Genomic DNA, 21,840 nt, shown 5'->3' with positions numbered 1-21,840 from the left:
GGAATTGAAAGGGTGATATTATATGACGAGCTGTAGAGAACGATAATTTCGCGTGAGTGAGAACGCCTAGTGTTTGTGGGTTTAGGTTTAACTTTCTCGAGGGCTCCACCAAAGTTTTCACACTCTTCACAACTCGGAACGCTACTAGTACATGCCTGTTTCTCGCTAACAGATTCGCTTAGGCAGGCAAGCGGGCTAACGTAGCCATGTATACCTAAAACCGTCACTACAGCCTTGAGCGCTTGAGAAAAAGTTTTCAATAAATTAAAAAAAGAAGTAATCTTAAATGTCACACTGCGAAGTGTCCCGTTTGTTTCCGAAATCAGAAACAATATCTTGAATTGGAATCAAAGGAACTGCGGTTATAAGGCAGCCGTATGTGCAAGAGCGTGATCCAAGTGCAATGTTGCACGAAAGAAAACGGCACCCACCTGGTGAAGCCCTCTGTAAGATTTAGAGGTTAACTTCTAATTAATCCTACCACGATAATGCGCCGCACAGCTACGAACTCTAGAAGGGCGCCGAGATATCTCAGAGAAGGAGTCACACGTTGCGTATTTTGGCGCAGCTTCATGTTGCTGGTCACGCGGCGACACACTTCTCTGTCCATGAAAGAGTCACTCAATTGGCATACTCACCTGGGCTTCTAAGCTAATAAATCCACGCGTTAAGCCGACATGCTCCAGACACTGTGGCCACCTTGAATCTTCAACAAGGGGCTCACTTTTTATGTTGAGAACCCCTATCTAGTGTCCACACTTTGCACTGAATACGGTTCTACACGAACTCCACTCGGCAGTAGACAATTGGAAACAGCAAGCGAACTGCTTCTCTAATGCGTCAACAGGTCCAAGCGCATGAGTCATGCGTTTATGAATGGATACTCAAGAAACTGCCGCTTACCTAAGGTAGTCCCTCTTGCAGAGTATGAGGTTGGCCTTGGTGAAGAGGGTGGAGCCGACCTCTCCGAGGCGGCAGTCGCAGCATGCGCACTTGAGGCAGTCCTCGTGCCACAGTTGGTCCAGCGCCTTGAGTAGGAACCGCTCGCGTATGGGCTTCTGGCAGCCCGCGCACTCGGGACCAGAGTGGCTCAGGGCGGCTGGAGTCATCATGGGCACGGGACCGCTGCCGGGACCGGGTCCCAGCACGGGGCTCCGGTGTACCTCGGGGTTCCACCGGTGCACTTCGGCCTTGATGTCCATCATCTGACCTGCAAAGTGGGGGTGGCGAGAACGAGGTCAAACACTGCGTCAGAACGGATTTCGGAAAGACAGCTGTAAAGAAGGCAGGCAGTATTAACGCCGAAGAAGGGCGTCCGGTTGACACTACCCTATACTGAGCGAGAGGCTCGCTAAACAAGTCTTCTCTGATCTAACTTCCAAGGAACTGAGCATTAAGAATATACAAAATGGTCAATTGGTGAAATAATCTTTGCCAATTAAATCTCATAACATCGCTTGCTCTTTTTGCACCTGTGTGCCGCTAACGAACCTTGCATCAGCGAAGCTGCGTTGCCTCTCAGCTGGCTTTCGAGACTAAACACTTCTTCGCCTTCGTCAAAGCGGTCGATAGTCTTCATCTGAAAATCTCGCAATAGTACTCGATGTATGTGCACTGTATATGGCACCCGCGTGCGCCGACTTCAAGCGGCAGGTGTCGCCAGGACCTACGACACGTTATTAAAAGTCACCCTCAAACCTTCAAGCGCTAGATCTTTCTCCTCTACCGCCGCAGAAAGGCCGAATTTCTCCTGGCTTCCATCTCTTCGAACTACAGGGCGGGGGCGGTCAGCCCTATCGTTTCGGCCGGGCGGAAGGGGGCCATTTGCATCACTCCGCGCTGGAGCATCGCGAAGAGTGATGTGGAAAGAGGATCACCGAGAGACAGACTGATGGGAAAAGAACCAAATAGGCAGCACGCTATCTTAGGGCAACAGAAAAAAAAAGAAATAGACGTCGAAGGAGATCGGTGATCCCTCGTCTCGCTTCTCCGCCGCACTGAGAACGCGTCCCGAATGACTCAAAGCAGCTGCCCACTGCCTGGTCCCGCGTTATGGAGCCCGCGAAAGCGGCGGCCCGGCTCTGGACCCCCGCGGTTCGTGTCCTCCCCTTGCTCGCAGCGAAGCCCTCGGGGGAACCCGCTAATGAACCCCTGGACGGAGAGGCAACAGCTGCTTGCGGTAAGGGACATTCGACACGCTACGAAAAGAAAGGGGAGTGGCGCGACGCACATGTGAAACGAGGCGAGAGACAGTCCTCATCGTTTCGCGTTGAAGGCATTGATGGTCACCAGCTACGGCTGTCTACGATCGCGACGACATGTGGACGACCCCGGTGGACACTGTGCAGGCGGGACCGCCGGAACTTCGGCAAATCTGTTGACGTTTTGGGAACTTTGAACAACGTTGTTGGCGATGATACACTCTGCGATTACTCAGAGGGGGATGATCCGCCTTCGTTCAGCTTGAGTTCTGTCAAAACTCCGGAATGTTGAATGCTGGGCTTTGAAAGCCCAGCTCCGGTTTTAAAATACAACCCATTTATTTGTGTGCCTACAAATCTCACATTTTTCTCCGCTCAATCTTTTCAACCCCATTTCCCTTTTCCCAGCGGTATATCCTCTACTCTACCTCCCTTGACATTTTGTATTCTTTATCGCCACTCCATATAACTAAAGGAAAAATGAGACATCCACCCAAATTCCCTTTAATTACTTCTCTCCACCTAGCGGGTTTCCGCTGAACTATTACGTCAAACTCCATATAACCCTGACTATACGGTTGGGGTGCTCAGGATAGTGGGATACAGTTACCGTGATTTTCATCTATCCGATACACGTTCTACCTTTGTTTTATTTTCTCTATATATAGTCACCATCCCTGTGATGTTCGAGACATGATGCTTTGGCTATTGCGGCTAAACGTCATTAGATACTTCGTTACTTCTTTCAGAAATGGTGTGTATTTTCAGTTGAACCGTATACTATAATGGTACGCTGGCGAATGAAGTTGGATGCGTGCCAGGCGGGCATAAGTAGTAAAGAGCAACGAAAAAAATTATTACAATCATTTTTTAAAGATGGTTAGCAAGCAGCAGATTAGCAGTTCATGTAGAATATTAGAAATCAGCAAAAAATGGCTAAACATCGACGCGGAGATATAAATAGTAGCTTATGAAGAAAAAGAAAGAAAGAGCCTGGCATTTAAAGGTCGTGCATCTGTATGACCTTTAATACTTTTGAATATCTCCGTTTCCGACTTCTGCTGATGGTTCAGGCGAAGCAATAGCTGACTTCGATAGCCAGGCTATACCAGCCTGTGGCCAGAGCCCCACCACCACCTGCTAATGGTTTCGCAAACGCTTAGATGCAAATAAGGCCGTCACGGCAGGCTCCACAATCTAGGTCAAGCACAAAATGAGACTAAGATTTTTTTTTTAATTCAGTCATTTTCTTAGCACGCGATTTGACTACAGCGAGCTTATGCAGCACGTAGCTCACCAAATTCCGATAACGAAAGGGTCGGCTGCTCAACGTAAGAGAACGGCGCAGTAGACGATAGGCTCGGCGAGACTAAGGTCAGGCTTGGAGGCTCGGTCATAACTTTCTCGACGAGCCCGCCGGGCCACTCGTGAGCTTCGTGGCGCTGAACAGCCTGCAGCTGCGGCCGACCCACAACTGCCATGCGCTTGCCGCTTGCACAGCGAAGAAACATGAGAAGGGCGTTTGGTCCCAGTGAAGGGGAGCACGCAGCGCTGAAGACGTGGCGCGCCGTTCTTTTCAGCGGCACGAAAAACGGGCTGGCCGCAGGGGCCGGGTCGCTCAATCTGTCCGCGTGCGGCTGGTTTTCACAGCGCAGGCCATGCGTCTGGCTCCCTTCCCAGGCACGGAACGCACGAGGTCGCAGCACGGCAGAGAGCACACAAAACACAACCGTGGCACCCCCGGTTCACGTTTGACAGGCCCGCGCGTAGACGTCTTTCTTCCTCGGCTCGCTTGCAACGGAGGGAAACACTGCTCACGCACAACAAACGCACACACCGGCTGCCTGCTCCACGCGGTAAACCACGGTGCCACCAGTACGAGAGGCTTCGCCGCAGCAGAAGGGCGGCTCACTGACTCCCGAGGCTTCCTCGTCGTGTCTGTAGCCGTCTATCTCCCGTCGTCTTTAGTTCGCCGCTTGCGACCGTGGCGCGTCCTCCTGTCCCGTCTCTCGCGATGAAGAAGAAGGGTTGCAACCGAGGCGTATAGCCACGCAGTATGAGCGTTCCTCCTGCTTTCCCCGGCGGACAGTTGTTTTTCGACGCTTGTATCTCTCGGCTCGCAGGTCGGCGACTCGTTTCCGCGTGTTGTCTTTATGTGAAGCCGCGCCGCCCCAGCTGTCGAGGAACGTATAGGGCGCGGAGAGAATAAAAGGCTCCGCCGCCGCCGCCTCCACCGCCTGTTTTTGTGCTGATCGGCTTAGAATTTCCGCGGCCACGGCATCTGTCGCTTTTGTTTTAACAAAAGCAACGCCGCGTCGGCGTGTTGAGGAACACCGCGATCGTGACAGGCGAGCGTGCGGTGTGCGAGGAGGAGGAGAAGACGAGTTTGTGGACGCGGCATTTATTAACAGGTGGTCAAGAAATGCGCAGGACTTGGGCGCGTCATTTAGATCCGAAACGATACGGAGCCGCATTAATGAGCGTGAAGTAAATGGCAGCGAATACAAAGCACGGTCAAGCAGCCGTCGTCGCGTTGAGCGCTCTGTCATCGGTTTTTACTCGTGTCGCTTCCATGGAAGACAGCATGAACTTCACGCAAAAAAAAAAAAAAAATTAAGTGGCAGACGTCGGTATAGCTTCCCTCTTGCATCTTTCTTCGACGTCGTGTACCACGACATTCTTGCTGTCCATCATAAGTAACGTCCAATTAAATACTCAAGATCAGAATTTTCCTCCACGTGGGTCTTGTAGACTCGCTCGAAGGAGGTCACACTGTTATTAAGCACTGAAACGTATCATCTCAGCCCTAGCAGACGAGCATTTTGCATGGAATTTTTAGCCGAACTGATAGTTTTTCTGCACGTCACTTCGCCCGACTTGCGTCACCCGCGTATGAGAAAAGAATAAACCAGCAACAGAAATTGACAGAAGCGCACCGCATACCACCGACCTTCTTGAGACGTCACACAAAAGACTGCCTCGGTGACGAAACATTCGAGGAACGCTACAGAAAAAAAAAAAAAAAAGCAAGCGGCAGAGCATGGGGTGAAACACGAGGTTGTCTCGAAACAAACGGCGAGAGGCGAACACGTGGGTGGCAGCTCCGCGACCGAGTTCACCGCACAAGCGCAGTGGCACACAGACACCCACCCACGCGCTGCTCTCGCGTTTTAGTGGGACACGGGCCCAAACGCGCGACTGGCGACGAGTGAGAACGGCGGGCCGAGCGCCCTGCCGACGAGACGGTCAGGCGCAAAAACGGCGGCTGCAGTAACGAGGCAGCGAGCTAAGCAGGCCACAAACCGCTGCCAGCTGCGGGTCGTTAGTGGCCCGCGGAGTCGGTGACGGCGTCGCCAGTGCGGGTCAATCTTCTCGGTAACGTACATACATATTGTACTGCCTGACACCACCAGGAGAAAATATATATATATATATATATATATATATATATATATATATATATATATATATATATACGGGAGACGCAGTGTGTGCGGGGACGAAAAGGTGACGGTATGGCGCCGCCTTGATTGCCGTCCAAATTACTCGAGCTGCGTTTGCCATGGAGACATCTTGTTTCGAGACACCATTCGGATGTACGTATAAGCGACAACTCAACTTCGTTTTGTCGCTCCCATCTTTCCTCTCCTCTTCTCAGTCCACGTTACAGGTACAGAATCATCTGGTTTAAGCGGACGGCCCTCGGCACGTCCATGCATGCAAAACCCAACACGTAAATGGCGACTCGGTTTTGTGCCACTTCTTCATTCTTCTTTCCCGACAGAGAACACGTTAGCTGGAAAAAAAAATCAGGCCACTCTAGTGGGCGAGAAGTCAATCGAGCAAACACGCTAAGCCGCGGTGAGGAAGTGAAAGAAAAGTTCACTTTAATAAATCCATTTTTTCAACCTCTAGAAATAGTTTAGCTTGTAGAAATGTTTTAGCTTTTGCAGTCAGTGACTAACCAATCACCCACTGATGGAAGGACTGATTTGTCACAGAGAAGCTGGAGCTTGAACTTTGTTAAATAATTGTGGTGAGCGAGCTGTTCTAATCAACGCAACACGGCAGCTCCGGTTGAAGTGACGGACTAGTATAGGAGCATATTATGTTGACCAATGTAAGTGCGGTAAGGCTGTCATAGACACTTTGCGCGTGCTTGGCGGACTACACGTCTGGCTTCGCAAGCACTACAGCGCTAAATAGTCAATATTTCTTTGCGCGTGCAGCCAGATTCCTCTTGTGGTGAAACGCAAACTTGATGCACCTGTCAGAAGGAATGGTATGCCTTGCGCTATAAGAACTGTTAGACGTCGTAATATGGTGACAACACATCGTAAAAGACATAACCACGTTCTGAAGTGCTCGCGCCAATGCATTTATCGGGTGAAACTTGGATTCCACCAGGCTGTCACCGTTATACATCTCGTTCGCTCTCAAAGGCGCAAGGTCTCATAGTTGCGCATTCGTTCGCTTGTTTTCGCCTCATTCGGCGATTGTTATAACGGCGGCGACGGTCACAAATATACCGCGGAAAGCTCAGTACGTAATACTGCGAGCGCGACAATTGACAGTCGCATTTAAAATCTCAGCAGTACTGAGAAGAGAGATTGAGTGGACCCGCTGCAAGGCCTTGTATCGACGTCTTTTCTTGGGCAATTGTGCTGTCCGTTAGACGTAAGGAAGGGGCCATATTGAAGTTCACTAAAGAGAAAAAGATAACAGACACACAGGTTTTCTCACTCATGGGCATTATGAACTGCTTCACTCTAAGCTCGCCGATCCAAGAAGCATATTTGCTTCTTGTTTTTTGAGTTCTGTTGAAATACTCATGACACCTGTGGAATGCCGGCGTTCTCACCCTTCTCTCTCGTTTAGCTATTTATACTTAAAACACGGCCGGCTCTCCAAGAAGCGATACTGTAGATGTTTTAGACGAGACTGCTTTATTTATTTTTTGATTCCAATGCTTTCGTCGCATTCGTCGCTTTCTTCTTAGGTAGAGGAGGAAAGAAGTGGAGAGAGAAATAGCGCGAAGTCTCTCCCGTATAATTTTAACAATAAGATGTCAGAAAGACGAAGCAGTTGCTCTGCATGAACTCGAGGCAGAGTAATCAGCTAACTTCAAAATGTCAAATCCTTCCTTCTTCTTTTTTCTATTTTTTATTTTTTTATTTAACTGTAGACTGCTTGCTAAGGCCTTTTACTATGCCAAGCAAAGTTTTTCCGCCCAATAAACGGATGTGAAAATTAATAAAGGTAGTTGATATTAGGAAAGTTTACAGGAAAAACAAACAAACGAGAGTCGACTATTCTTGGGCTCCAACGATAAAGTTTACACCGTAACACAAAAGATGCATAGAAATGTTGATAAACAGCAACGGAGAGCTATTTCGTAGAATCAGAGAGAGGGCTGGACACTATGCAGAAAAAAAATCACTGCGATATTTTGCATTGCAATGCCCGCTCTTGTAAAATCTCCCGTTTGATGCGTGCGTATCGACCCTCGATCAGTGAACACAAAGAAGTCTAAATGAACCCAAGTGTCTTGCGTAGCATGAAGTCAAATACAAGAAATGATAGTGCAAAGCACACGAAGCATGCGGTGAACCACATTAGAATTATTCACTCACTGTATTTACCGTGCACAGAGCCGCATGTTCTATAAATTAGGATTCTCTCAAGAGCGGAGAGGAAGGCTGCGGCAATGATCATGATCCTGTGACATACGATACCTATAGTAATTAATAACAAAAAAGGCGTAGTTCAGTTTTTTTAAAAGCGTCAAGAGGCGACGTTATTCATGAGTACTTTAAGAGAGAGACAAAACAAAACCACATAGCGCAAATTGGCTCGCGTAGCTCACCAGCACGTTCGTCCACTACTAAAATGTATATCCTCTCCATAGCAAGCTCTCGATCGTTATACGCCTCGGGCTCGCGCCACTCACGCACGCATCGCGAACTATAATAACCTTTCACTAATTCCTCAAAACGCCATAGGCGACTACGCGTTCGCATTCGAAGTTAATATTTACTGTCCTTCTCTCAATGTACGACAAGCTCAGAGCATTAAAACACTCTCATCGCGCATTCAAGCATTCCGGCGCCGAAGGACCAAGAATATATTAGAGAGAGAATATCGGAAGAATAACGACAGCTGAAGTAGATTGTCGGCGACAGCAACAGATGTGCACACAACGCTGACGCATATGCGACGTTGACTCCAAGGCAAGCAATTATACGGCGTTATGGTCGGCAGAGTATTCCAGCGAACTGCGACTTCACTTAAGTATATGCGTTACCGTACAGCATACTACTTATAACAACGAGCATGCTGTTAAAGGTTGAAGCAGACCTAAATTCTACAGGCAAAGGGTTCGTTCAATCCTATCTTATTCATTTTGTGTTCGTATTCTCGAGACAACTTTGATTCGGCTCTATATGATGACGCCGTGACGCCTCTATATGATGACGTCAGTGGGAACCGCGGTTAAAGAAATGTGACAAGTTAGGCATTTAGAATATCTGATGTCGCTGGATGTTCCTGTTGATTTTGCATTCTTGTCATGTATTTTTATGCTTTTCTGATCAAGGGAACAGGCATCGCGGCCAACATAAGGGACATTGTTACCAGCCTGAAACATACAAACACGCACGCACGCCCCCCCCCCCCCCCCCCCCCCCCCCCTCCCCACACACACACACACAACTTTTTTTTTTTTTGTGACCCAGCAAGCACCGAGGTGCTAACTAACGCGCATTGTGCTGCAGCAATCCTAGACGCGGTTACTATAAGAAAAAGATGAGAAAAATATTGTTTGCGCTTTTGTTTAGACGATGCAAAATGCCGCGTCAGACAGCGCGCCATGTGCAAGCTATGCGTAATTCATCTGGATCTCCCGAGGACAGTGGAAGTGAAAATGATTTCGCAACGCGCTCTTTACGGCACGAAACAGCATACATGTAAACTCATCGCATTATTCCTTGCTGTTTTATAAAATTTGCAGCGAGCGTACAATCAATTTATTTCTCTTCTTTTATTTCCGATTGTCCGCATGTCGGCCTGTCATCTCACTGAACTCGTAAAAGGGACAAAAATAAAATCAAGAAGAGCGGGGCTGCAGTGAAAAAAAAAGAAAGCGGGGAAAGAAAAAAAAAAGCGCGAAAAAGCAGAAAGAAAGCGTATAATCTTCCGCTTCACCAGTTTCTTTCGTAATTAATGACGCCCGCCGCTGAAACGCTGCATGCAGGTTCTGCAGCGTCACGCCCCCCTTCCTCAGTCTTTGGCGTTCTCTTGTTTCGCTCGCGTTTCCCGTCCCACACACAGCGCGCGTCCCTAGCGATTCTAATTAGGATAGCCCGCTATATACTCGGAATTAAACGACGTCCGGACCGAGCCTGAGCGCGCGAGCCACTTTAATAAACGATCGCAGCGCGCGTCGCAACCTGAAAATCCGCTTTAACCATAAAAGAAACGGACGCCGTGAAAGCACGCGCACTGGCTTATGCCGAAACAAACGAGAAAAAAAAAACAAGATATAAGAGACAAAAAAAAAATGCACGCGAGCGAGAAACACAGGTTAATTTATACGCGCGAAACTAAAAGGACGAGTGTTCGGTGTGTCCGCGCATGCGCTTTAGTCTCCGAGCGTCCCGCTCTGCCAGATACGACAAAGCAAGCGCCTGGGTGACGAGTGCTGTTATCACTATATAGCTAAACATCCGCGGCATCGTAAAAGAGGAAAATAACTTCCCCCGGGCCCTCGTTCGTTATTAACAAAGTGCAGTAAAGAACGCAATTTGCAGCTCATTATGTTTCCCGATCGATGGCGTCAACCCGTGAAAAAACTCTTTACTATACCGAAACTAGGCTGATAGATTTCACGAAGAGGAAATGGTTCTTCCCAAGTCGATAATAAACAAACGCTATACTACTACGTCGGCGACAACGCGCAGCTTGGATGCCGAGTACCGCTATGTTTTCGTGTCCGGGCACCCAGGATATAGTCGCGTGTCAGAAAATTGAACGAGGTAATCATGCACTAACCAGTATGCCAGACGGCTGTAACGATACTCATCGTTTCGTTTCTGATTCCAACTTCGCGGTGCCATTAAGGGAGAAAGGGTAAGGCAATCGCGAAAGTGCATTGTGACACGAAACGATCAAATGCCGGCGGCCTAAGCGAGAAAGATAAACTTGTTACACTTCGAGTTGTGTGACTGGTTTTCTTTTTCTTCTTCTTCTTTGGACGCCTGTTCGGGGGGAGACCGGGAATAATTTGAGCCTACCACGAAGACATGTATGTGTCGCACGCTCCGTGGTCGCACCCGACATTATGACATTATAACCTGATAATGCAATACCATTTTTTTCTTACTCATGTTTGGTAGCACACGGCAACGACAAGATAGAGCAGCTGCGTGTCGCCATCAACCTGAGCGCGATATTGTAAGGCTGTTTTATTGGCTACAATACAGCGTTAAAGCATAATGTCCCTATCCTGTTGCGGTAGCTTGCAAAGCGAAATATTAAGGCGCGGCTTGCCGCGCCGTCATCCCAACTAGTCGCAAACTCACGCATTCAATTGCCTGAATGCCGTGCCGAAGCGTACTCACAGGTTCGTACATAGTTGGAGTAACAGCTGGGCAGGTTGCTCCCATTTGTTGCATTCACATTCGCAGTCTGTTATATCACGAAATTAAAGCACAGATATATAAGGAGATCGGGAGGTCTAACTCTACGACACGGTTTGCCTAATCCTGCCTTTGCCTGACCCTTGTAAAGCAGACTTGCTGGTTTTCCGTAACCGAGTTTCTGAAGGTGTTTCGAAAGAAAGTTCTATAGAATGGGGCGTGGGGGCGTTACTCGATAGATATACATATATACATGCGGCGTGCGATGCATGTAACAATGAGCTCGTGTTCCCGGAATGCCTCGGTGCAATTTAAAAGGGATTAATGTCCTGAAATTCTGCTCAAGCGGCGAAGTAACCTTCAGCCATATATGCTGCAGCCACGATAACATCATCATTGCATAGCACGACGACACAAATCTGCGTTTCTCGCAGAATACAGCACCGTCCGTAAATTAAACCAAGGCAATTGTCCTGTAGCCAACGGCTGCAGGAACTTCAGTGATCACGATTACGTATATAAGGCTACACCAGAAATAAAAGACAAGAAAGAGAGAATACTTTAAAGAACGCTAGCACAAGGTGGCCGCCTCATTTCATGCTTCGTTTACCGGTACCCTACACACATCGTTTCTTCCTAATTAAGAGAGGCGGTTTTGCTTTGCGCCGCTAAGCCCTGGCGAACGGAATTAAGGCGCACACGACGAGAGGCTGACTCATTAGCAGAAGGAAAGAATGAATCGCGTTAAAAACTACGGCGAGGTGAAAAAAAATAAATGAAGCTGTTTGAAAAGGACCAGGTAAGATAAAGAAAAATTATCCAGCCACACTATAGGGTCCTGCTGTGCCGTATATATGCTATATCCGAACGGATTCTTCTGCCTGTTTTGTTATGTCCGGACCCATATGGTCGGGTATATAGTAGGCATTTTTTTATTTTGTTTCGTATTCAGCTGCGTATACCTCGTTAGGCAATCATCTCAACGTTGACCACGACGTGCGTTTATTGGAAGAATCGGCTTCATCGAAGATTGCTGTACCTCATTTGTCCACTGCAGGAAGAAGATGAAAGAAAATACTCGCGAGGGAATGCCGAGGGCTTAGTGGCTGAGTGGTTCACTCCGGCGCTCTCCCAATTACTTTCTTTTCACCGTCGTGATTGTAATTTTTCCCCTCACTATACCTAGCTAACCCTAGAGAACGAGTTTTGCGTATATACGCTCGCAACAGAGATTATGCAGAAACTTTTTAATTTTACGGCTAAGCGAGTTTGGTCTGCGCAAGAATAATTGTCGTTAATTACCCCTAAGAGGCACCTCTTATTTCGGCAGCAGTGCACACACACACACACACACACACACACTATATATATATATATATATATATATATATATATATATATATATATATATATATATATACATCGGGTACGTCGCTTTCCTTACAGAGAACGTGTGTCGAGTGAGGTCTTGAGCAACACTTTGCATTGTGGTGAACACGGTCTAACTCGTGGATCCGGGGCCTCAAAAAGGTGCGACTTAATGCTAACTTATTCCTCTCGCATTTACCGCTTAATCTCCACAGATTTTTTTTCTATTCTCTGTTTACCATCCCCAGCCTTAAGGTAGACAACCAGACGCTTATATCTTTTTGTTCCCTCTCTCTTTCTATCTCTCTCTCACAGAACTAAACTACCTTTCAAAACGCAGGGCGGATCGAAGGCTGAATCTTAATAAATATCCAGTTGACAGTTTTAAGCTGCCAAACACACGTACACCCTACTGCAGCTGTCAAAAAAATATCATAGGGTCACCTGTTTGCTATAGCGATGGCGCGGTGCATGCGCAGATCGCTGCTTGCGCTTGATATGTTGAGAACAAGCAGAGAGCGCAAGCGTTTCAACGTGGCAAATACAGCACGCAACCGAGTGATACAGAACGACACGGTTGTTTCGTATTCCTGTAGTTCAATGCGGCGCGAGTCGGGTTCACGAATCTCAATAGACATACACAGGCAGGCATTTACGGTCGCGTAGAAACGGTGTCGTTGCAGGGCAACAGGCTTGCCTACACGAACCGTTCCCTATTAGGCTGACGCAAACGCGGCGCGCTTAGTTGCATAGCCCCCCTACTGCGCCTTGGCTCGAGAATGCCGAGTAGCGAAGCTAGGCCGCCACAGAGCAACCTACAACACGCCGCCGTCACTGCATGGAGCAGGCAAGGATCGGGTTATCGGCGCACGCGTAATTAGTTCGGGTCTGGTAATTAGCACTTTAATTAAGTAGCGAGTGGCGGCCCGGAGGCCCGTCCCGCGCGGACCCCGAGCACACGCGCCGGAGAGCTAGGGCTCCGGCAACGGATAAGCGGCTTTAATTGCGCACCAGAGCGCGCGCGCTCGCTCGCTCCCGGCGATAATTTAGAAGCTGCTGCGCCTCGGCTTGCTCAAATCAGGCCGCCGCGCTGTTTGGCCGCGCCGCAGCGTGTGCGAGCGAGCCGCCATGCAGGCGCCACTGCGCCACGGAAAAAGATGAAATAAAGAAAACGTGGCGAAGCCTGGCGCTTATACGTGCAGTGAACGTATGAGCTTCCTATACCGCGTCAGGACATCGAAACGCTGCTGCAGTCGCCATTGGGTACAGCGTTGCCGATTCAGTATCTAGGAAAGATCGCGCGGAGATCATGCATCACCGTATACCGTGCCACGTACCTACACGCCGCACTGCGACAGCTGTAACTAGACAGCCGTGCTTCGGCACGAAACCACGGTCACATTTAAAGCCTCAATGTAAGTGCGTCATCGTCGGTGAAGAGAGCTTTAATCAACTACATTCGGCAGTACACTTTCGCTTTCGTGAGAACTCGGGTGTAAGTATTCAAGTGTTCGTTGTCGATATCGTAGCGAGTCTCTTATGAGCATTCTACGAATGCGCCCGAAATCCACGCAGCGTGAAAAACTTCGCCGGAATCTGTCGTTCCACGAGATGTCTTTTATATTTGCTCTCTTTCATGTTTTCTGCTTCGGCGGGTCAATGCCAACGGGCGCACACTGAGGACGGCGCGCTGCGAGGCAGCTTGGACGACACGGAATGCTGCCTTGTTCATCGTATATTTGTTGCGGTATATGCACTCAGGCGCGTCCAGAGTAGCAGAGTGTTTGACCAAGTACACGCTCAAGGCTCGTTACAGGCGCAGTCGCAAAAACTTGATCACTTCCTAGAAACAAAACCGGGAAAGGATCATCATCACTCTACCGTTCGCTGTATTGTTAGGTTTCGAGACACCGACACAAAAAAGAAAAGGATAAGAAAGCATGCTGCAAACTGCCACTGCAAAAAGTCTGCCTGCCATTCAAGAAGGAGTTGTGAAAAGAGTCGTCGCAGTGCTCGGCTTCTTCTCGGTTTAGTTGTGCAAAAAAAAAAAAAAAAAAAAAAAAAACACCTCCATTCCCACTTGACACTTGCGCATTTGACAAACGATTCCACTTCATAAAAAAAAAAAAGGAATTGGTGAACAAGCTCCGTACTCCATGATTTTAAAGAAACGGTCACTTCGTGTAGATTCGTAATTTGGTGGCTGAAAATACCTATCTCTAATTATCCCAGTTTTCGTATTGTATATTGCGTAGAAAAGGTTTAGCCTTAATTTTTTTTTTCTACGGGATGGCAATTGTTCCGAATGTAGTTCGAATTTCATCTCTGTACAACTGTTGTGCCGGCCACACCTGCTGAGGACCGAACCTGGCCGCTGTTTTCTTTATATTTATAGCTCGGCTATGACAGCTGGCGTTATCATGATCTGCTTAAAAGGTGCCGATAACAAAGCAGACAAAGAACCATCACGTTAGACTAATACACCAGTCACACGGCACGCGTAATGTCATTATCAGCGAATGAGATTACCTGTTAATGCCATTTTTGTTGCTTCTACACGGGTATAGTGAATGACACTCACAGCTAACGACATTCGCCCATTGAATGAGTTTCCCGAACTCATTCACGCGTGACTTGTGTAATCTCGAGGACAGGGGGGCTTGGCAAAAAAATACAATATCGATAAGTTAAAACGAAATGTAATATATTTTCAAATAACCATGCAATGTTTACCATTGTATTGCTAACAATACAGTGAAAGTATGTAAACAAGAAGTACGATTTGTAAGCTTTCGTTACTATAGCAGTCTGCCGATAAACATTGCCATGAATTGCGAATGCTATTTTGTTTACCCGTGTAGACTGGGAACGCAAGACAGCAATGACATTCGGTATGGATGTCATTTATTGCAAATGACATTGCATGTGCCGTGTGACAGGTGTATAAGTCTGTAGGAGCTTGCTAAGAAAGATTGAAGTTGGGCTGCAGAGAAGGCAAACGTCAAATGAAATAACCACGTGTTAGGCTCAAAGATGCAGCGTCCCTTGAGTCAGCCTGTCGTCGGGCTAAAAAAGTGCAGCGTCCCTTGAGTCAGCCTGTCGTCGGGCTAAAAAAGAAAAAGAAAAGAAAGAAAGAAAGAAACAAAGAAACAAAGAAAGAAAGAATATAGACTCTTGTATCTCTCGCATCTAAGTGTATATGAGAAAAAGAGAAAGTGAAAATCGTTCGTTTCCACCTTCACGTGCGCTGGTGTTCATTTACGCAAGAACACCGATTCTTCCTTTTCCTTTTTTTTTTCCTTTGCTCGTCAGTAAACGTGGGCTCACAGTCGGTGTACCAGCTTTGTCAATTCTTATCTGATGACTCTTCTCGCTGCCAAACAGGTGGACGAGAAGCCAAGCTATTCATGCTACCAAGCACTCCGCTGTGCGAGAAGCTCAAAGTACTTGTGTCCCCCTCCCCCCTCTCTCCCTCTTTTTTTGTCGTATAACGTTGTACATTGCAAGATAAAATCAAAAAGAGCGGAAAGTTCTTAACCTACCACCTGTTTGTCGTTTATACTGTACTCGTAGAACCACACATACAGGCCCGGAAAAGTGCGGCTGGGCTGCACTCTGCAAAGTGCACTGTGCGGCAGATAAATCGTTACAGCCAAAGAGCACTGCTAACACGAACCACTTCGAGATAACGGATCACCGACAGCACCCATACAAACCGTCAACGTGAAGCCACAGAATCGGAGCAAAAGCAAACAATGCCAGGTTGCTTATGCACGATGCCAGCAAGTTCAGCGATCGCTACAACGATCACTTGTCGAGCTAGAAGATATATGCTACGTAAAAAAAAGAAAAAAACAAAAACAAAAAGCAAGAAACGCGAACTCATGAGAAGTCTCCACTCACGTCCCATCCTAATGCTTCGTTACCTGCCACTCTTTTGCTTTCGTTAGCACGGCTTTCGTGTTCATCATCTCCTCGCGCTGCTGCTGCTGCTGCTACTTCTTTCTTTTTTCCCCTCGCGAACGTTACACTCGCTGCAGCACTTTGCAATACGACCAAAAGTCTAAATGCAGAAGGTCCGTGCGGGCTGACGCGTCAATAAACGCGCTGCTCGCGGCAACGGCTGTCCATAGCGCCCGCGAGCGACACTATCGCACCGAGCAGCAGCAGCAGCACAAGTCTCGCCGTGCTACGGAGGCAAAGCGTGTCGTCTTGCTTGACTAACGCCACTCCAGAGCAAAGAGAAACAAGAGAGCGACGATTGTGCTTCTGTGTGTGTTTCAAGGGGGCAGGGAAGGGGGTCTCTCCGCAATCGTCGACGCCGTCGCACACACAATCGACTTGCGCGGATGACCGCTGCTCTCAAAAAAAAAAAAAGAGAGAGAGAGAAGCAAGAGAAGGAAAAGAAAGACAGTCAGGAAAAGAAGAAGAAGAACGCCTGCCGAGTACGAGAATGAGCAGCACCCGAACAAGAAGTGCTCATCGGCCGCGCGCAACAAAGTAAGTGCTCGCGAGGGCCGCGCGAAGCGAGCAAATAAAGCGGAGATCGCGTTCGCTCGCTCGCTTGCCGCCACGGGCCGGCCCGCGGTCCATTACGACGAGAGCGGCGACCAAGTTGTTTTAGACATATCGCGCACCCTCGACGACCGCTGCCGCAGAGATAAGCAGCTGCAAATGGTTCCATAATGCAGCGCAGCCCCCTTCCCTCACCGCCCTTCTCATCCGCACCTCCATCTTTCTTCTGCCACTCCATCTCCCTTTCCCTCTTTTTTTTCCTCCATGACGCGTGGAGTCCATCAGCTTCCGTTCTTTCCCTCTGAGCACTCAGAAGCAAAAAGACGCGCGCCGAACATGTATACCAGACTGCCAGCACCATCACCACCACAAAGTATTGTGCGCGGGCAAGCTGGCCGACTCGAGTCACTCAGCGCCGAGCGTTAAAGAGAGAAGGGCGCCCTTGTTTCTATTGTGTAACTGTACGGAGCGGGACGAATTGTGGGCACTCTCTTTTGTTTGGTACCAGCCACTCTCGTATTTGCTGCTCGCTGGGGTTTCACCCCGCTGTAGCATTCAGCTTCGTCTGCGACGCGTGGGCTTCTCGTTTCTTCGTTCTGCCCCTTATCTGTTCGTCGGCGCTGGTCCACTGCTGCCCGAGGACCGAGATCGCGGGCTTGTGTAGCGACAAGAGCGTGTGCGACGGTTGTGTCGAGCTGCTTACAGAAGGTTTCGTAACTCGGAAGCCATAAATAAAATAAACAACCATGTCCGAACAAAAGTGGGTGAACGTACAGAAGCTGCGCGCAGGAGATGATTTTAAATGACACTTAGTGGCCAAGAAATCGCGCACCCTATAAATGCATGGCTGACATAATAAGTTAATTCATGCTATGTGATTTTGTATTCGATTATTGAAAAAACGCACCTTTGTCTGATTCACGCGTCCGTGTATCATTGCTATCCCCCCCAAATTTGTGCACAGCGCAAGCCATTACACTCACATTTAACCGCAGCCATCTCAACACTACACAGACAAAAAACCTTTCCGGACAGTGCATCTTAGTCCCCCTTCCTTTTATTCCAAGTATTCCCGAACACCAATCGTCACCTCTTGCAGGATTAACAAATCAAAGGAGTTGGTGCACCCCCAGTCCGTGTTTGGCAGTCAAACTCAAAAGGGAGGAAGTGGTCGCTAATAAGAGTACGAAAGGAGGTTTCTGATAAAGAGATAAGCGTTCTACCGGCTTGGCTGCGAAGCTCATCAGCGAAGCCATGCGTTCAGAAGTAGCAATGCTTGATGAAAGCGCGGCGCCTGTGGGATTAACAGAGGAGGGGTAAGAATTCGCGACGAAGGGCGAAGCGCTAGTCGGTGCTTACTGCGACGGCGAAAACAGGAGCAAGAGAGACAATGGTCACCACAGACAAAAAATAGGGCTGTGCTTCCAGCAAACGACTGAGACGCGCTCGCGAGCACCTTAATTTCTTATTGTGCGCGCTTGACGCGTCCACAACGCCTTTCTTAAACTGGGTGCCTGCCAAGGCTGGTAAGGAAGGGAGACAGGACGCAATTACGACGCGGCTTCAACACAGACACTTACTGCGGATAAAAGAAGTACCGAAATAAACTCACATAAATTTACCATAAACAAGTTCGAGGCTATCAAGTTAAGCGCCGAATAAGAATTAAGCCGTCATGCCATCTACACGAGACGTCTGGAGAGACATGCCCCTCAGGCGGAGTTCGGTCATTCACGACGAATTTAACTCCCAGTTGAGAACAAAATGTTCCTTAACTGAGGATCTGAGGAGAAATATAGGGACCTTTGGTTGCTATCGCCATGGGCTGCCGCAGTTGAAGGTTGTGACGGTCACGTCTCCGTCCTTCCTGTCCCTGTCTCGGGGCTCGTCTGCCTCTTTGCTCCCCTCCGGGCGCCGGCCTTTCCATCTCCACTGAAGGTGGGAACAATGCCTTCTTTTTTCTTCGCTATCTCTCGCTGCTAACCATTCTTGCTTTTTCGCATATGGTGTTTCACCACTTCGGCACCTCTGCAATCTTCTTCAAGAGAGGTCATTGAACGCGGCCGCCCAAACCGCATGCGCCGTCGCCGCCAGCTCGTTTCCGCCCTCACGCGCGTTCTCCAGTGTATCCCTAAACCAGCATTTCCACCGCGGAAGTGACTAGGCTCAACACCGGCACCTCGAGGCATTGGTGTTCCTTTGTCTCCACGGCAGCCGAGGGGCGGCCCGGCCATGGTGCTTTGGAAGTGGCCGCTGGTTATGGGGGTGCGGGAAAGCGGTTGAGGACACAGGGAGTGCATGTGCGGGCGAACAGGCAACTTTAAAGCGTTGCAGCCCCCCCCCCCCCCCCCCTTCATTTTTTTTTTCGCGCCCTGGGCGGGAGTCATGGCGGGGCAACAGGGGAGACGACGGAATTCACTAAGCACGAAACAGCTAAAACTGTTTTGTGCTATGCCGGCTTTCGTTTAGTGTTTTCCTTGGCGCCTTCTCGGCGTCGTCACACAACGGAGAATAAAGCAGTCACATCGGTTTCGTCACATTTTCACGTCACACTTTGATTAGTTAAATGCCGAATCAAATTTCGGAAAGCTGGTAAGGAAGGAATGAAAATGTTGCACTCCCATTCAAGTGGGCAAACATTCGCTCATACATAAAGAGAACTCGAAGTGAGGTAGAGTTCCTGTTACTAGCAATCATCTGGCTGATGGATCGCAATACTGCTTTCTATACTACAAGGTGGAGCTATCATACTCAGCACCAGTATCATCAGCACTCAATGGTAGAGAGTTCGCTTTGTACGCATATTCTAGAATGTCTGGTTAAGAGAGAGAGACCAACGTTACTAAGCAGGGGGGAATTGCGGTAGCTTTGGGTCGCATTCTTCTAGCCTGCTATTTCTTGCTTGGGAGAGGTGATGCATATGAAAGGCAGGAACAAAGGTTGTAAGAAGAGGGCAGCTTGGCGAATATCTACGAGAAACAACTGCTGGGCATATTGTTGAGCCCGCACTGTGTAAACACACTTTTATATGCTCTTGGGTGGGCAGCTGACAGCATACGGTATTTGACTGCACCGTAGCTATGTCGGCACCTTCGCGAAGTTGGTATTTTAGAGCTGCTGTCTTCGCCATAGTGCCGGCAAGAGCTGCTACAGCACCTTAATTCCTCAATTCGTCATGGAAATACTCGTCCATTACGAAAGGCGAAACTGCAAAATACGATCATTTGAAGGATATTCGAGAGATACGGAAGCTTTAGCCCGGCCCCCACGCACGGTTCCGCAACAATGGCATGCAGTCGGTCACTGAAATTGTCAAATCACTGCGTTTCATCGTGCTTGAAAACCGAGTCCACAGCCACGCTATACCAGCGAAATCTCTTGCCGAGCTAAAGGTGACAAGTTTGGGAAAGGTCATCTTTAGCTTTAGAGCAGAGCGTGTTTTTCACCGTTCACTTTAGTTCTTTCGTAAAGTGGTGCTTCTATACTATAACGAAGGTTTTGGAACAATTCGGGACACTATGTGCAAAACTATAAATTTTAACTCCGGATGGGCGACTTCAACTGTTAATTTATTGGCGTGCCAAGCGTATACCGTTGCTATTCGGACACCATAACTCGCACGATCGCAACGCGAGCCGCTTAGCGAGCAGCGCGCAAACAAGCGAAAAAGAAAGTCTCGTCGTTGCTGTCGTAATAGCAGCGAGACAAAAGTCAAATGAGGTTACATTCGCGAACGTGGGATTCTCGAGTTCAGTGCGCACAGGCAATGATTTATTCCTGTCGTTCTCCGCAGACCTCTTTATGTCGGAAATGCAAGAGAGCGTGTTGCCTGAATGGGTTGAAATATAAGTGGGTATAAGACAAACGGAGGAGCCTATACTGCTTTTTTTATCTTTATTTTATTTTTTATTCCACAGCTGCGCCATATAACCTCGTGGTATACTGAGCCCGTTAGACGGACTCGAGGCCATAAATCCGCTAACTGCGCTCGTTATACAGCTCATTCATTACTGTCCTTCTGCTGAGAATAATGAGGCGGGTGAAAAAGAGTCAGAGAAGGAACGCATAATAGCTGACGCAGATGATGAACTGTGCGACGCCATCTATGGCGCCCGGTTTTAATCACGGCAATGTCCCGTTCCTGCGTTGCACCGCGAGAAATCTTATCTTCTTCTTTCTGGGGTTTTACGTGCCAAAACCAGTTCTGATTATGAGGCATGCCGTAGTGCAGGGCTCCGGATAAATTTCGACCACCTGGGGTTCTTTAACGTGCACTACAAGGCAAGCACACGGGCGTTTTTGCATTTCGCCTCCATCTAAATGCGGCCGCCGCGGCCGGGGTTCGATCCCGCGATCTCGCGCTCAGCAGCGCAACGCCTCATCTGACTAAGCCACCGCGGCGGGTCCAGGAGAAATCACCGATGAGTTTTGGAAGCGTGAGCACTATCGAGTTATGGTACACTTTATCGACGTTCCTACGCCAGACTATTTGAAGTGACGTAGCCTTTCCGCTACTACACCCAAACCTCTTTATACCTGAGTATATGATATCGTACACGTAAGTATATATAGATAGATAGATAGATAGATAGATAGATAGATAGATAGATAGATAGATAGATAGATAGATAGATAGATAGATAGATAGATAGATAGATAGATAGATAGATAGATAGATAGATAGATAGATAGATAGATAGATAGATAGATAGATAGATAGATAGATAGATAGATAGATAGATAGATAAGAGGAACGTTTTAGTAAACCTTTCTCATGAGTTTACCCCATACATAAATCCCAAAAGAAACAAGATTTCGCTCACGGATTATGACAATGAATAAAATTATTTCTTGTGAACCACGTTTAAGCGCGAATTACACTAATAATTAAAGACTCGACAAGGTTGCCGAGGTAATGAAGTGTTAGAATCGTGTAAATCATGCGTAAAAGATAGGTGAGGCTGACCGAGTTCAATACTTGCTTGGTGTCATGACTTGCTCAAACAGTCGCGGGAACAGCCCACACTGCCCAGAGGAGCAGTAGTCGGCGTGCCTCAGTTGTGTCAGCACGTGCTTCGAGAGTCGAATATATATCGAAAGCATAGTTACTTAGTCGCGAA

The 21,840-nt window shown here is 48.2% G+C and overlaps 1 protein-coding gene across 3 annotated transcripts in view; it reads right to left on the bottom strand.

Moving 5' to 3' along the window:
- LOC119450124 (LIM/homeobox protein Lhx2) overlaps positions 1–21,840 on the bottom strand; it is a 79,339-nt gene that overhangs the window by 29,145 nt on the left and 28,354 nt on the right. Inside the window, exons 1-2 of one of the 3 annotated variants that reach the window (XM_049665646.1) lie at positions 8,068–8,140; positions 904–1,210 (exon numbers count right to left, since the gene is read on the bottom strand). In XM_049665646.1, coding sequence (XP_049521603.1) covers positions 904–1,210; positions 8,068–8,107 — 347 coding nt within the window. In that variant the 5' untranslated portion in view covers positions 8,108–8,140. Of the gene's footprint in view, positions 1–903; positions 1,211–3,498; positions 4,460–8,067; positions 8,141–21,840 lie in introns of those variants that run through there. The other 2 variants (XM_037713491.2, XM_049665647.1) reach the window with 2 other exon arrangements.

The sequence above is a fragment of the Dermacentor silvarum genome, chromosome 4 (assembly GCF_013339745.2).
Source record: "Dermacentor silvarum isolate Dsil-2018 chromosome 4, BIME_Dsil_1.4, whole genome shotgun sequence".
Taxonomy (NCBI): Eukaryota; Metazoa; Arthropoda; class Arachnida; order Ixodida; family Ixodidae; genus Dermacentor; species Dermacentor silvarum.
Note: the sequence above shows the minus strand (reverse complement) of the source record. Positions and strands in the feature narration are given on the sequence as shown.